General features: G+C 38.4%; 1 protein-coding gene across 14 annotated transcripts in view; it reads right to left on the reverse strand.

The window, feature by feature from the left end:
* RIMBP2 (RIMS binding protein 2) overlaps positions 1–16,936 on the reverse strand; it is a 172,953-nt gene that overhangs the window by 142,460 nt on the left and 13,557 nt on the right. For 13 of the 14 annotated variants that reach the window (XR_012838130.1, XR_012838131.1, XM_075769526.1 and 10 more), the window contains exons 3-5: positions 16,566–16,676; positions 11,276–11,500; positions 10,423–10,557 (exon numbers count right to left, since the gene is read on the reverse strand). Coding sequence is in view for 11 of the 14 variants with exons in the window: in XM_075769526.1 (XP_075625641.1) it covers positions 10,423–10,557; positions 11,276–11,500; positions 16,566–16,676 (471 nt within the window). In the remaining 3 variants the exon portion in view is untranslated. Of the gene's footprint in view, positions 1–7,114; positions 7,463–10,422; positions 10,558–11,275; positions 11,501–16,565; positions 16,677–16,936 lie in introns of those variants that run through there. The other variant, XM_075769531.1, reaches the window with a different exon arrangement.

A 16,936-nucleotide genomic window follows, 5' to 3' on the forward strand; every position in this document is an offset into this window, starting at 1 on the left:
TTTTGAGAAAGGGAAGAAAATAGCCCAAATTCTTCTGAAAGCTGGCTTTCCCATAAAACAAAGTAAGGTCAAGGCACCTACACAGAAGATCCAGTTTTTAGGAATAAAATGGCAAGAAGGACGCCATCAGATCCCAATGGATGTGATGAACAAAGTAACAGGTATGCCTCCACCAACTAGCAAGAAGGAAACACAAGCTTTCTTGGGTGTTGTGGGTTTTCAGAAGAGGTCCAGATCCTGAAGAGCTCATCTATGCACTTTATTAACAGAAACAACTGCCTTAATGACAGGTTTCCTTTAAAATGCAAAAGCATTAGCTGTACCCATCTGCCTTACCACACAAACACAAAAGTGCTTTACAGTTGCTTCTGTGTTCTCATCCTAATTCATTCAGCAGCCAACAACCATGATAACACAGCAGCATTAACTGTACCCACCTAATCTTCAAATAAGCCAAAGCTACCAAATTGCAGGGAATGTATAGTACATACGTTTGTATAGATGATTTAAGACTGGTGAGCAACAGAGGCCCTTCCAGCAATGAAACATTTGTAGTTTCAGTATACTCAGTAGGTAAGCAGGAAACCTTTAGGAGAATAGACAAACTGACTGTAGCCACCATGATTTATGATAGTAATTTAAAAAAAAATAAATTAATACACTTACAAACTCTTTACTATAAATTAACTGTTTGCCTGTGTGCTACTCTAAGTGAAACAAAAGAAAGCATGTTTTTAGAAGATCAATACTTCCCCCTCCTCCCTTCTTATACAAGATTTAATTAAGAGAAGCAATATACAATGGATAACATGTTGGACAGGACTCTGCAAACAATATCCATAGATTTGCGTTGACCCTGCTGAATGATCTTGGCCATATAAACCTGAAGCACATTGCAAATTTCTCATCAGTGAAATGGACGGAATGATATCAACCATCATTCTTAAGCACTTTGTAAAGCACTTTTACTGAAAATTGCTATTACAAACTAAGGGTTACTCTAGAATAAAATGCAGGTTCACACAATCGCAGATTTCAACAAGAAATTATAAACTTGAAAATCTGACTTCGTTAAAACCAAAAAAACCCACAAAACACCCAAAATTTCATCTAGTTGTTTTTAGTTTCTAACTGCAACTTTTGTTGCAAGGCTACAGCAGCTCATTCCTATTGACCCTTCCCAGCAGATAAAGAAATTGAGGCAGAAAAATCTCCTGTGATTCACCTGAGAACACACAACATGTCAAATGTCAGAACCCCAGACAAAACTCAGCCTCCAAGGCCCATATCCTGGCCAGGAAACCAAAATGAGACTTACTTTCTTCAGGGCACAGAGCTGTTCCACCAAAAATGGAGTGCTTAAGCTGGATTGGATAGCATATCAATATGGTTTAGGCAACAAAAATGTGAAACTGTACATGAAGTAGGACCAAAAGATGATGCCGGTTCAGGAGAAGCGAGAGGAGTTGCTATTCTGTGAGTAAATACATTGCTGTCACTTATAAAAGTGCTCCTTTTGCAAAACAGCAACTTAATGAATTACCATGCATTAAAAATTGATCATCCCTACATAGCATTTTTTTTAAACTTCTGTATTGATTTATGTCTTCATTTTGCATAATGCACCAGAGCCCAATTAAGATCCGTAGGAGGTGAAGGGGTGGGGGGGACAGACTGAGAGGTTTTCTGTGTTTGTTCTATACTCTGGTCATTTCAGAACTAAAATGAACAAACCTATCAGGAAAACAGAAGGGATCCCAGCATACTGCATTTAATATTCATTTGATCATTACCTGGCATGTCAGAGTGTTTAAATCTAACCCCTCCCCTCTTCTACCCTGCAGGAAAGGCAGACAGTGCAGACTGCAAAGCATTTCAGGGAAATAAGACAATTGGCCTGACAACTGAGGGCACAAATCTTGTGCCAGAACAAACCATCCACAAGATTTCTACAGTCATTGTACATAAAAAACTTGATCAGACTGTTGGCTTCAGACAGAGCCTTATGTCAGGCCCAGTATGACACAAGCACATTTTCCCAAACTACTTAAAGGTTATGTAATAGAGATCTGCAGAGCATTAGCAGTCACGTGACACGTCCCACTAAGATTTCAAACTGCCACCTACAAAATTTAATTAGCAAGCAGTAAACAAGAGAGAAAGAAAGAAATACACTCCTGGAATAGACAGACAATATTCTTAATGTTCTAAACTGTATGCAGAATTGGGGGCAGGGAAGTGGGGAGAACAGAAATGAGGATTTAACAAATAGGTAAAACTGACTGTCACAGAAGAGGGAAAATGCAGTAAACGGGACAGATTCAACCACGTATTGCTGCTATAGTGACAACTGTGAGCTTCACCTGGCTGAATTCTAAGCACCATCAATTCTCTCAGTCTTCTGTAAGAGTTTAGCCCATTAGCACACTCCCAGAGACAGCGTGCTGAGCTCTCCCTCCTGGTGTAAACTGGCACAGATCTCTAAAAGTCCCTGCTGATTAATATCAGAGAATATTTTTAAGCGAGTTGGACAATGTTCTTACTAAAGATGCACTTTCCATGTCAGTGAAAAGGAACCATGATATTCCATGCAGAACGTTTTTCAACTGTATAAAAAGGAGGTACAGAAATACTCAGCAAGAGCTGAAATAGTGAAGCCACAGAATAAATTCCTGATTCCGGAGGAATTTAATCTTGATTTAGGATTTCTGTAAGCCAACCCTAAACAAGTTAACCTGGCTCAAAAAGGGCTTATTTTCCTTCCAATATTGGCAAGAGGGGGATATCATTGTCATTTTTTCCCCCATACATCCAGTGTAAAAACTTAATTGAAGCTGTCTATAAAAATTATTTATGCTCCTTAGAAGAAAAAAAAATTAAAATCAGTCTAATGCCAGTGGAGGTGGAGCACAGAAGGAAAGGGTGCATAAGTTGATTGCCCATCAGCCCACTCTGCTGAAATCAGGCCTTAAGGAAGGTATCACACTGAAGAGCTTTCTATAGGATGATCTTTAAAGCAAAAATGGAAGACAGTTTCTAATTGTCATTAGATGAGAACAGAGACTGTGTCATACTGTTACATTTGCAATGCCTTTCCCTTAATTCTTCACAGTAATATTGTGCACTGCTGCTGCTTGCTGATCGACATCAAACATTTGGCATAGTAATACTTATTGCCTTAGAAACCAAGTATTAGACTGTTTGTAACACAGAAAATATAAAACTTTATGACAATTTAAAAAAAATTAAAAAATCAGACCTACAGTTCCACTTCCTCTGTCCTGACTTTTGCACTGTAAATGTTTATACCAAACCATCGCCACTATTAGGGAAACTAGGCTCTTCAAACTAAACATATCCATGAGCACAATAGAAAGTTTAGCAAATCAGGTGTTATTCCAAAAAGTTCAAAATCAATTCAGATTCTTCTGACACTTGGAAATATTTTTCTGCAGATCAACAACATACAATGCAGACTGTCAAGTAATTTGTAAGTAGCATCTAGAAGCCTCCATTGGGATTTAGCATCCCAATGGAGAAAACAGTCTTTGGTTTGAAGATCTCATTTTCTAAGCAGATAAAGTAAGTAGAATGTAGTGGAAAGGGTTCATTATTATTCCCATTTACAGAAAGAGAACAGAGCCCAAGAGAATCTGTGGCAGAGCTGGAAGTCACACTGATTTCCTCATCAAGTGCCACACCACAAGCACAAGCCAAAGGATTGAGCCACAAGCCTATAAGCCACTCTAATTTCCTCACCAAAATGCCAACCACAGGTGGCTTTACAATCATACCTTACAGAATGAACATGACTCCAACATGTTATTTAACGGGACGGTTACAATTAGCCAAGAAACCCTCAATGACCACATTCAAACTTCAGTGTCAACCAGCTGCTCCGGAAGAACATTAACTGTTCTCCCAGGGTAATGTTATCACTGCCATTTCCCAAGAGCCCACTCTATGCAAATAAGCCTGACAAAAGCCGCCTTTTTCACTGGTGAACAGAAACTGGTTTCATGATACGTTGCTGCATTTTTCCAGCTACATTCCAATTCTGTTTTTAATCATGATATTGGTAGATATTTTTCAGTTCTAATGGCAATGAGCAAATGCCACTGTCAGCAATGCTTCATGGTGATTCTCCTCCGTGATGGGCAGTCAGCTTAGAACATCAACAGTCAGAAGATAGATAATCATCATTGGCACCAGGTGTTTTCCAGAAAATCTTAGATTTCAGTTACTTAGTACTATGCACGGAAAGATTTTCAAAATGATACAGAGGAAATGTTATCTATATAGCTTGCCATTCTATCAAAAAGCTCACTGGACATGACAAGCTAATGCTATAAAAGGGGGAAACAAAGGATTTACACAAAATTCTATTTTAGTCAGAAGCTTGTGCTGACTACTAAATAAAAAATAAGTCCCAGGAAAAAGTCGTGACTAACAGATATTTCAGCTACTCTGACATTTTGTAGTAGTGATGAGGGCCTGTAGCAATTTCAATTAAATGAAGAACAGCCTTGACTCTCAAACCATACTTCATTCAACACAAATATTGAAAGGACAGGACAGGGATGCATGACCAACAAGTTTATTTCAGAATAAAGTCAGCATGATTTTGGATATTTAATTTTGATATGTGGTGGGGCATCTGACACACATAAAGGAAAAACCCTTATACCAGAGGATACTAATTATCCAGTGAGCGCAGGCATCTTATTTCTACTCCTGGCAATCCAGAAAAGCTCGGACCTTTGTAACAAGCTATTACCAGAACAAACACTGTTGTGCTTATACATTCATTTCATACTCAATATCGCACACCTATCTAAACTACAATGAGTATGCACATCTAACACATATCTGTAATAGAATAAGCTGACATTAAAAGAAATACCTATTTTGTATGTATACAAAAGTACATACCTAGCAGGTATCAGTAAAAAATGGATACATATAGAGGTGCTTTAGATTTCTGAGCTTGTAATTGTCAGTTAACTAAAGTAGCATGCATCAGCTATTCAGATCATTTTTATGCAGAAATCTGTGGCACTGCACTGTCCCATATTTTGTTCCATCTCACTTTTCCTACCCCTAAAACCCTTGTGCCATTTTAAAGCTGTAATTTGGTTATAATTCTAAAAAATTCAACACACTAGATTTCTCAAAAAGGTGTTCCAGGTACACCCAAATATATTAAGTTGTATGTAATAACACTGCATCTCTGTTCACTGCCTCTAGTATACAGTCATGCTTTATGGTAGCAGACTGGAACCTATTCAGATATATAGCTATGAAGAATCAGGGTTGCTCTCTAGTCTGCAGGCAGCATGATCACTTCACTAGTTTCATTTAGAGTAGGTCTTTTTCCTATTAAAAAGAAAGCAGTATGCACAAAGCCACTGTTCAGGACCACCAGATCTCTTTAACGAAAATAACCAAGAGTCACCTAAAAAAGACTCACCACTCTCCTTTAAGGTACTAGAAGTAATGCATATGTATTTCAAAGGATATCTACAGTGGTGAAGCCTGGCTGACATCTGTAAGATTTGATCTGAATTGCCTTCCTCATTTGTCAGCTGGGTAGACTTGAAAGCCCTGCTCTAATAAAAATGTAACACCTCCTGATCAAAAAAGCTGAAATATAAAGTGACTACAGTAACTTTCATATCTGTTGATGCATACTGCTATTTTTTATTGTATTAAATTTATGGTGATGTTTTAATTTCCACTGTACCACTTGGTCTGTATTTTAATATTTCATGCTGTTTTCTAAAGGCAGCTCTTCTATCTTGCTAAGCAATAGTCCTTATCTGTATTTTGATGATGCCAATCATAGTATTCTTTCCCTGTCTCAGCATACTTAGTAGAATTCTTAATGTTAAGATCATGGCTTTGACTTCAGGTATTTCTTCAAAATATATCCAGTCACTTAAGGAGCGGACTCTGTATTTACTAGATGCAGTGACAAGACTCATTAATAAGTTATTCTGCTGAGTTATTTTATATATAAACTCTGCATCACTACCTGCACTGGACAAAAAAAGCCCAGTCAGTGTTTTACCACTAAAATAACAGACAGCAGTAGCTTAAAAAGAAAAACCAAAGCCTTCCTATGCATTTACATTTTCCTCGGTTACAATTGTACTAAACCATGTACAACTGTAATGTCGATCATCACATCACTCTTGGAAAGGCATACCTTCTCTGCCCAACGCTATAGGTAATAGCCAATTTTGAAAAGAGGTTAATAAAAAACCTGCAGTATCCCCTACAATACTGAGCACAGCATACTGGTATGTGCTACCTAATTAACTGATATTTATATGCATGTGTTATAATAAAATGTTATTATTCTGTTCTACATACTTACATACATAACATTCTTCCCACAAATACTATGTGTAGTGTGTCTATATATATATATATATATCTGCAGAAGATCTCTTCCTTCTACCAAAAAGGATGAGATATTTACTTGCAATTGGTCTAATTTAGCATTAGATGCCAGACAAATACCACATATGATTTCATTAACAATATCTGTATGGAAGAGTAGTCACACTGATGACTTTGCCAAGCCATGCCAATATACATCTGCAAAGCAAACAGATACTGTGAATATGCACCCTGCTTGGGGGCTTGGGGTGGGGGGGAGCTGCTAGCCAGTATGATTACTAACTTTGCCCACAGACAGTAATACAGAAAAGGAATATGGCACCATCAAACCTGTCAATATAGTATTTATTTTATTAGAAAACTTGAAAGTGACTGGAAAATGACATCAGATTAAACATCAATAGGAGGGAGGATGGAATAATCTAGCAAGAGTTTAATCCCTTTACCTAGTGCTCATGCACGATACTAACACATTTTATTATTCTAAGCAGCACCTAGAAGAAAAGATCCAGTGAAGGGCATCATCAAATTGCAGCAGAATAATAAAGTTTGTCTGTCTCCAATAAGAGTTAGTGCTGCATTACTGCTAACTAAAAAGAGGATTCTCCCCCACACCCCGCTACAAATCTTCAGCCCTCCCACCCTCATTTGGCCCGTAAAGCATTTAACAGAAATAGCTATTTTTAGAAAGGGTGAAATCTCAGCATACCTTCAAATCAAGTGCTTCCGATGTTCAGCAAGATCATTGCCGAGAGAGAACTGCAGTCTACTGTGTCAAATTACAACCTTGTAGAGAAAGGCAGCAGCATCGGCAGCGGCAGCATTGGTGTGTTTGCACTGCTAGTATTCAGGCTAGAAATGATTCATTAGCTGTCTGCAGGGAGGCAGGGTGAAAAAGAGAGAGCAAGCATCATCGGCCATGCAGCAGCTGCCAGAGCCTATGAAACAGCAGTGCTCACACACACATACGCACACAAAGATGGCTTTCCCTATTTGCCAGTTTCTCTTTCACATAGTATTAACCCCGACACAGCAGCAGAGCACGGACAGGAGCTGACAAGCAGCAAGTGGGATCGCAGCAAGGGTGTGTTTCAGTGAGGGGGGGCAAGGGGGGAGGCGGGTGTTGGGAGATTTTATTTTACCTCCAAGTAATGCTATCACAGGATCTTCTCAGTAGGTCATCTGTGGCCTACTGGCACGAACCAATGAACTGTAAATGTGAGCTGCAATTTTTTTTCACTCCCAAGCCTGCCCAATGGAAGGCTTAGAAACTCAAATGCAGAAGGGTATTAAGACAGATTACCTGGAGCATCCTAACCATTCTGTCTTTCCTCTTCTCAAGAAAACTGTATACAATATAGTCACACAAAACTTCTAAGTATGCAATGACCACCTCCCCAGCAACTAGAGGGAGAAACTGTAAGGGAATACAGGGAAAGATTTTAAATTAATCTCTTTTTTTTAAAACCTAGCTTTAATATTTTTTCCCTCTTTTTTTTTTCTTTTTTCTCTAGCAGAGATGATCTGACACTCAGATCTGACCACTTTGGGAGTGCATTCACTATAATGTAAGTGAGTTTTAAAGGCTGATGAAGGTTAAATTATCAAGAAATCATATGAAGTTATGTTGAGTGGAACCTCTGTATTTTCCTTTCAGTATTAAACAGGGGAAGGAAATATTGCACTCTCAAGGCACTATTTTATTGAATTCTGTTAAAGTATCTGCAGAAATACATCTCTCCATTTAATAATGTCTCCCTTTTATCCCCAAAATTAAGTGTCCATGCAACTGAACAGGATATATTAATTTACAGTTCCCTTTCAAATGTCAGTCTTCCCTCCCCAATTTTACTAACAGGCATGATGAGGAAGAAGAGGAGAATTTTCAAAAAAGTTTGGCATTAACTAAAGGAGCCAGATTTCCCCCAAAGCCTAATAATTCTTTATGAAGTTGAAATGCATGGAGAGTACCCTGATCTCCAGAAACTGTCAGCACAGATGCTTCATTGGAAGGTGTTAAGAGCCATGGGAAAGGGACTCATCAGATGATCTCTTTCTCAAGTTTTGTCTTATCTGGATTTCCAGTCCATGATAAATTCGAATCTTGAACCATGATGTTTACTAAACAGCTGAGGAATCCTTCCAAAATGGCATTGCCTATATTTCTGGATATTCCAGTTCACAAGCATCAATCTATTTGAGCGCCTTAGGATCATTACCCCCAAAGCTTCTAGCAACGTTGAGTGCTACCACTCATTTGGATGAAAAGCATTTCTCTTCAGAGGTTTAGAATTAAAGTACAGTGCAGAGTATCACAGTGTGATCTTCAAAGTAACTGATTGCTTCTGAAAAATCTGTTCCTCATTAAACAAATGAATGAGCTAAAATCTGATTCTTGGCTCTGTGATAGTGAAGGGGAGGGGGGAGAAAAGAGAGGAAAAGGGTTATAGACAATGTGTGCTTTCTTCCCTAAAGGTCTACCTTGGCACATTCTAGAAAGACTACAGTTTCCTGAATGGAAAGCCTGACTTCTAAAAATAAGGTATCCAAGACCACTCTTTTGTGCAAATCTCAGCCCCAAATGACCTTCCCTGAGATTACTCATTACTGTAGCGGGAACAACAAAACTCTGGTATTTTTGGAGAGAAAAGCTGCTCCTACTCAGGATCATATGTTCCTTCCCAGATTAGATTATGGCTTTGATCATCAGGCAAGTGCACTCTTAGTTTTATAACCAATTTGTGGCATAAATTGTTTTAATTTTTTTTTAAAAAAGTCTAATTTTGGCAAGTTAGATTTTTTTCCTCAGTTGAGCTACAAACGAGCTTCAAATCCAAACGTTCCTTCTGACTATGACTATATCAGCACTTACCATACTGTGCTTCAGCAACAAATACTGATCTGCAGCATATGACACAAAGTGAGACCAGAATATTCCAGGTGACGCATTTTGGAAATCTGTCTTGTCAAGGCTGAAGCCTATATGAACATATCTGATGCTTTCTGTGCATTTGTACAAATAAAACTTTGCTAAGCCAACTTGATACTTGCAAATAAGTCAGATCACTGTAAAATGGCATTATTAATGGCTTACACTGAACCAAGCCAACTCTTCTCATACCGTTTCATAGGTGGATTTAAAACATGTATATTTGTACACGGGAGGTGTGTGTATATTTATAAAATATGCAAATTACGATAAACTTTCTGGAAATCTTGTTTTAAAAATATGGAAAATTAAATTAATAAAATCACTCAGAAAATAAATTAGCAACTAATTTTTAAACTATTAGCACAGATTAACTGCTATGAAGATTTTAAAATACATTATCTCACATAAACGTTTAGATACTTGAGTCATCAAAACTTGACATATTCAACTTGTTATACCACAGCAGATGAGAACTCACATTTTACTGGAGTTGTAATATGCTGGGAGATTGTTAACATAAACAGTTTATTATTAATTCAGTAATTTATATGGCCTAATATCAGCATCAACTGTGATACGGCTTGATAGTAATTTTTCCCATTCAGGGCTGGATGCAGCTATGCTGATGATAGGCTGCTGGTAACTATGAAAGCATATATAACAGTGCTGCTGAAAGAAGAAAGGGACTTACAGTTCTGTACGCCAGGCCAAAAAAACCCCCCAGAATAACAATCCCAATATAATGATCCTACCTTCTGCTAGACAGTTTTCTCTAGAAAAAGAGATAAAAACTAAGACATCTTTCCGTATATGATAGGGCTCTATGAAATGCCATTTTAACTATGTAACCTGTCACAGGACGTAATGAATTGCATGTTCTATCTGGTATTTCTGAATTATGTGAAACAATTATTTAAAATAGATCCTAAAAGATGAATCTTCCTCTTAGTACCCTTAGTATGAAAAATAAAATTGGCAGTGTGCTGTTGTTTCAATAAAAGAAGCCAAAATGATGATAAACCCTTCCCTTCCGTATTCCACTTTGTACAGTGAGGTAGACTGAAAAAAATAATAAAGGAGCTCACCTTGTTAGCTGCCAAAACACACACAGGGCCTCCTGGGGAGATAAAGGACAGCTGTCTCTGAAGCCACAACAGCTCTTTCTGAGATTGTTTCAGTAACTCCTCTGTGTTGCCTGGCTTCTGCCCCATCAGCCCTTCCTGCATAACAGGAAATTTTCAATTTCTGTTTTCTCAAATATATGGTGATAGTAACATACGATTTGTCATAGTTACATTTCTAGCAAAACAAGAACATCTACTGTAGCAGTGTATCTATATCTATCTGCATGTGAATTTTTGTGCTTAATTTAATAATCCTCTGCTACCTAAAAAGATGTCTCTTCATAGCATCAGCAGCACAACATCCTACACTTTGAGTACCCTAATACTTCATGCCTAGTGAACTTCCTCTGGCTATTAATCAAAGCACGTTTGGTTGAGGTAGAACACAACATGGGTAACTTCAACTTTTGGGAACTGGGAGAAGCTCCTCTTACATATTTTGCTGTAACAAAGGGCTCAGAGATGCTGCTGGTAGGGCACAAAAGTAGTACAAGACAATGCTGAGAAGAGTATAATATAGTATAATAACTGAAAAGTATAGGAATGCCACTAAGTAACCCAAAGTACAAATTTATATCCTTAGTAAAAGTCTTAACTTGAGGCTAAACCAGAAGTATTGTGAATTCAGACCGAAACTCTCTTCTAGACATGATAATTTACAAGATATTAAATAAGTTATCTGTGTGGATGAAAACTGAGAAGAAAACCGTTCTTTTTTCTACTTGGTTTTAACACCTCTATGAATAAACTATTTTCAATGTAACTGTTTACCAGCACAGTTAAATATTAAGAACAGAACTGGATTTTTACCTACCCTCAGGCATCCTAGCTGATTTTTGAGTTCTTCGCACTCCACTTGCAGCACTTGGATCTCCAGATCTTTTATACTTCTGGATTCTTTGTTGATATTTTGCAGATTCTGGGACTTAACATTCACAAAGTGCATTTTCTGCTTTAAAGGAAGTGTTCTGGTAATTGTTCTTGTGATGACAGCAGTGTTATTGGATGACAATGTCAATGAAGTTGAGGGGCTGACATCCTGGTAAAGAGACAATACATTTTGCATGTCATTTTTGCTAAAGCTTTGACTGAGGGAAAGACTATAATACAAATTATTTCAAAAGTCATACCATAAGTGCTTTATTTGAACATTTTCTTCAGATCTTTCATTCAAACAGTAAGTGAGCAAGAGACAATCTCACTTGATCAATCACCATATCCCTATCTCTATAGGCATAACACAAAGAAATAAAAATCAGACAATTTAATATTTTTTTGTCTTCATTCAGTGGATACCAGCCACCCATGATCACGCTGACTACATAGATATCAATGTATTTACCACTTGATGGCAACATAGTGCTGCTGCTCAGCCACTGCTTCTGGTCCTTCACTGAGCATTGTATCACACAGCCAATTAAGAAGTTACACTTGCTGCTGAACATGCAGCTCACTTGGAAGCTGTGCTCCAGCTACATCCAAAATGCTGTATTCCAAAAGGTGTGTTTGACCATGCTGCAAACCCTTCACTGGGCATCAACTATTATGCAGTCAAACTTACTGTATGAGAACGGTGGAAAAAACTGAAGCTCCCTTCTGAGACTAGACAGTTCACAGCTATTTACATCCCAAGTCATCTTGCTTTACACTCAGTAATTTCCTTACTCCATGACTGTCCCAATGTGCTCTCGTGTGCAGTAAGACAGTATTCAGAAACAATATGAGAACCTAGCCCAATGACACAGGTTTAGAATCACAGAATCGCTTAGGTTGGAAAAGACCTTTCCAAGACCATCAAGTCCAACCATTAACCTGGCACTGCCAAGTCCACCACTAAACCATGTCCCTAAGCACCACATCTACACATCTTTTAAATACCTCCAGGGATGGTGACTCAACCAGTTCCCTGGGCAGCCTGCTCCAGTGCTTGACAACCCTTTCGGTGAAGACATTTATCCTAATACCTAATCTAAATCTCCCTTGGCACAACTTGAGGCCATTTCCTCTTGTCCTATTACTTGTTACTTGGGAGAAGAGACCGACACCTACCTTGTTACAACCTCCTTTCAGGTAGTTGTAGAGAGCAACAAGGTCTCCCCTCAGCCTCCTTTCCTCCAGGCTAAACAATCCCAGTTGTCTCAGCTGCTCCTCATAAGACTTGTGTTCTAGAACCTTCAAGGTTGATTTGGCAAGATAATACTCAGTGTCATATAATAAATTTAGCTTTGATTAGGAGTGTCCATTTGTACAGTTAAAACAGGTATTAGGCCTCACAGTCCTCCAGACATTCAAAGAAATTCTGCTGTTGAATACATAGCCATTGTGCTAAGACAAAAGGCATTCTTACAAGTCACCATGATTGTACCAGAAATTTCCCTTCACTGAATCTATTTCTTCTGGCTTTTTTAAAGCAAAATAGTCTAGATATCTCTATATATGGAAAATGCACAAAAAGTATTATTCTATGGAGTAAATTAAGCTGTTCGGGTACCCTCATCAGCTATCCAGATCCCATTTTTTGTAACATTTAACTACCTTTCTTGAAATCCATTATCGCTGAGTAAAATCTTTCAAAAAATATAGTATCCTCTATGTTAATTCTACACACTCAACAATTAATATACAAAGATAGACCCATTTAAAGGTCTTTCATTTTACAATTAAGCTCACACTAAGTCAAGAGACAAAAAAGGCAACTTCTTATGACATGCTTGCAAGAATACCACTTCCAGCCTGGTATTGCCACCTGCAACTAGTACATCATTTGAACAAACTACTAATTTTTCAAACACAGTCTACATGTAAGACTCGCTTGGTGGAGCTTTAATACAGAAATAATAACTTGCCCCAATTTGTGTCGTATTCAGCTAAGAATATTAATGCGGCTGAAAAATGACATTATAGTTTTAGATTGTGTAGGATTTTACTTATAGCAGAGTAAAACATTCTTTCGGTTATCACTTTGCTTAAATTTTGTTCTTGTATTTCACGCCTAATTTTAAAGAGGACAACTGAATTCTCCGTTCATTATTCTGTGATGTGCAATTCCCCAAAGTCTATAAAGTATGCTTTCTTATTTTCCTTATGAAAGTTTTGCCTGGTTTTCTTCTTTTTTTTTTTCCCTCCTCCTGTTTGGGCTAGAGAAAGAAACACACCCAATATCATATTTCTCCAACTCACATTTTGATAAAAGCCCAGACACTGATCACTGGTGAAAAAAACAAAATGAAACTTTCAACTGAACTACAGTTTCATAGTGAGGAGCTCCCGTTCTCTCAGGTTTGCTCAGCCAGCCCACGACATGGCTTCTTCTCGGTGCTGAAGCTCAGTGAAGCTCACGCCAAAACCCAGCCCTGCCCACTCCCTCAAGGGGACCAGGAGAGACCCTCCAAGGGCATTGCTGGTTGGTGTGATAAAGAGGTTTAGAAGCCTGAGTAATCAGTCATTAAACTACAGTAAATATTACAAGCCATATTTTACACGTAAAATGGCAAACATTCATATTCAAATAATAATAAAACCCCACAGGATTCTCTAAATTTTGAGGTAGTAACCATTAGAAACCTCTAAGATGAGATCTGTTTGAGGTAGTATAACCAAAGAACAGCTGTATCCACTAACATTATTATAGCATCTATCTTTTCTGGCTTTTTTTTTTTTTTTAAACTGGAAGTGTGAAAAATAAGAGAGGGGTGTGAAGTCCAGATTTCAGATCACTTAATGTGAACCTTGTAAACATAACTTTGCAAATACACATCAGTAATACAAACATACCCAATCTTGGTGAATACTCAAGAAAAATTTGAATATTAATTTTTAATATTATTTACATCTATAACATACTGAACAAAATTCCATGAACTTTGGATTAGTTCAGGATCAAAATTTGATCAGAGATAGCCCAATTTTTAAGCATCTCCCAACAGCTCTTGTACTTCACAAAATGGAAGACTAATGGTTACAGAAGCATTGGGACACCCTATTTAAAAAACCAATAATAATAATTTCTCAAATATTAAACAACCTGAAGAATATATGTTCTTCATAAAAATGTAAATATGTCCCCAAGCGAGTCATATCAGCAGATACTCATATTTTAACAGCAACCTGAAATACTGCTATAGCTGTCAAATTATATGTTTTAGCTTGGATTGTTCAAACATTTATATTAGTTCTTTTTATTGCAGTATGAGTTTACCTCACCTGGCTGTCAGAGGCCCACCCAGCAGCTCTTCCACTCCCTCTCCTCAACAGGTTGAGGGGGGGAGAAAATAAGATGAGAAAGCTTGTGGGTTGAGATAAGACAGGGAAATCACTCACCATTTACCATCACAGGGAAAACAGATTCAACTTGGGGAAAATTAATTTCATTTATTGCCAATTAAAATAGGTTTAGGTAGTGAGAAACAAAGACAAAAATTCAAACAACACCTTCTTCCCCCACCTTTCCAAGGCTCAAGTTCACACCTTCATTCCCAACAGCTCTACCTTTCCCTTCAGGAAAGATCTGCTCCACCATGGTCTCTCCAACATGGCTGTGAGAGACTCTCTGCCCTGGTGCCTGTAGCACCTTCTGCTCCCCCTGCTCTGACCTGGGTGCTCACAGGGCTGTTTCTCACACTTTTTTTCCTCACTCTGTGCAGGTTTTGCCCTTTCTCAAACGTGTTTTCCCAGAGGTGCCACCAGCCTCGTTGAGGGGCTCAGCTGTGCCCTGTGGTGGGGTGGCGGGAACCTGCTGGAACTGTCCGGAACCAGCTGGCTGGTGCAGGGCAGCCCCGCCCTCTCCTCACAGAGGCCCCTGCAGCTCCCACCACCAGCACCCAGGCACGCACATCCATCAAGTACATGCATTTAAAATATATTAAAATACAATCTAATCATCAGAGGATAACCTCTGCTGAAGTGGTCAGCATTCTTCATCTCCTATATCAAAGTAGATCCCCAGCACAGCAACCAGTCTCTCAGGGTGAGGGAGGTGGTAACGTAAATGAGATACAGCTGTGTAAACTGAGTCAACTTGAACTGACTTTTCATTTTTAAAGCTAAAAAAGGCTCCAGATTTTGAATGACGAAAACTTTACTGCCCCAAGCTTGAATACTGGCAGATTCTCATAAATAGATTCTGATACTGACCTCAAATGAGTAATTCAGGTGTTACACTCCAGCAAATGCAACTTCTGTGCTCCAAAACAATTAATTTTGCCATGAATGAGAGAGAGCTAGAAAAACTAAATCAAACTGTGGTGTGTTTTATCTGCTAAATCTGCACATGAATATTTAAGAGGCCAGTTTCTTCTATTAAGCATTAAACTGTTGAGTAAATGATACTGTAAAAAGTCTGAGAGTTGCCAAACACTTAAGTGTTTATTGATTTTTTTTTAAAGCGATTTTATCATGTTTGTATCTACTGAAAGGAGAAGCACTGAAAGCTCTGGAGAGCAAATCCATTAGTGACTAGAAAAGATGAATCAGAGTAAACATCAGATAAAGTTCCCTATCACTAATGCTCCCCAATGTCATTGGAAAAGCAGTTTCCCTGTAGATAAACAGGGCGCTCTGTCTCCATCACAAGGGTTATCCTCACCACTTCCTTCTTCTATGCCAGTCTCACACTCCGTGCTTTCTGGAAAGGTGTTGATCCCCCTCTTTCACAAGCCTCGTGTGCAAACTATTATGCTGGAATCATGACAAATAGAATTTAACATCAGCGTGTAATTTTTTTATTGGGTGATTACTTCGAATTGACCAATATTTTAAATTGGGTATCTTACAATGAAAGTAGTAAATAACTGTAATTAGGAGAGAAAAGAAAAGGCAAAAAGGCAAAAATCATAGTGGTGTAGTCCTGTAACTGGTTAACATTCATAGTCTAACTCCTAAAACTGCAGAATTAAGTTTAATTTGCGCTGCACCATAAAAGCGAAACACACGTATCAGGGAGGCAAAATGTGAGCTAGATCGCAGTGCGTCAGGTGCCGGGGGGGGTGCAGACAGTCGTTTCACCTGACGTCGTCGCTTCTGATTCGTGTCAATGCCGTGACAGCTGTTTCAGCAGTTGGCAGCAAAGCCAGATTTTAGAAGATTTTAGAGCATGTAACACTCACCTTGCTCTTCTTAACATTTATTGAGCTACTTTTCTGCTTGCTTCTGCCCTCGGATCTGCAGCGTGGAGGCTTTTCAGATGTTTGTTTTGCTTTCTTGTTGCCCTTTTTGGACTGTGGAACAAAATTCATCAATAGCTCATTAAAATATATTACAACACATCTAAAATGTCTCAGTGATTCTCTTTGGTCTTAAATCAATTTGTTCTTGCATGGTAAAGCACAAGTTTCAAAGTATAGACTTGAAGCTCAAGAGGGTAAACGGAACAAATTAGATGTGGCATTCAGTCAACAGCAGAGGACATAACATCTCTGGCAGAGCCCAGTTACTAGTCCTGTGTGCGCAGTGCTCAGCGCAGTGTGAACTGTGTTAA

Source organism: Balearica regulorum, chromosome 17 (genome assembly GCF_011004875.1).
Source record: "Balearica regulorum gibbericeps isolate bBalReg1 chromosome 17, bBalReg1.pri, whole genome shotgun sequence".
In the NCBI taxonomy this organism is placed as follows: Eukaryota; Metazoa; Chordata; class Aves; order Gruiformes; family Gruidae; genus Balearica; species Balearica regulorum.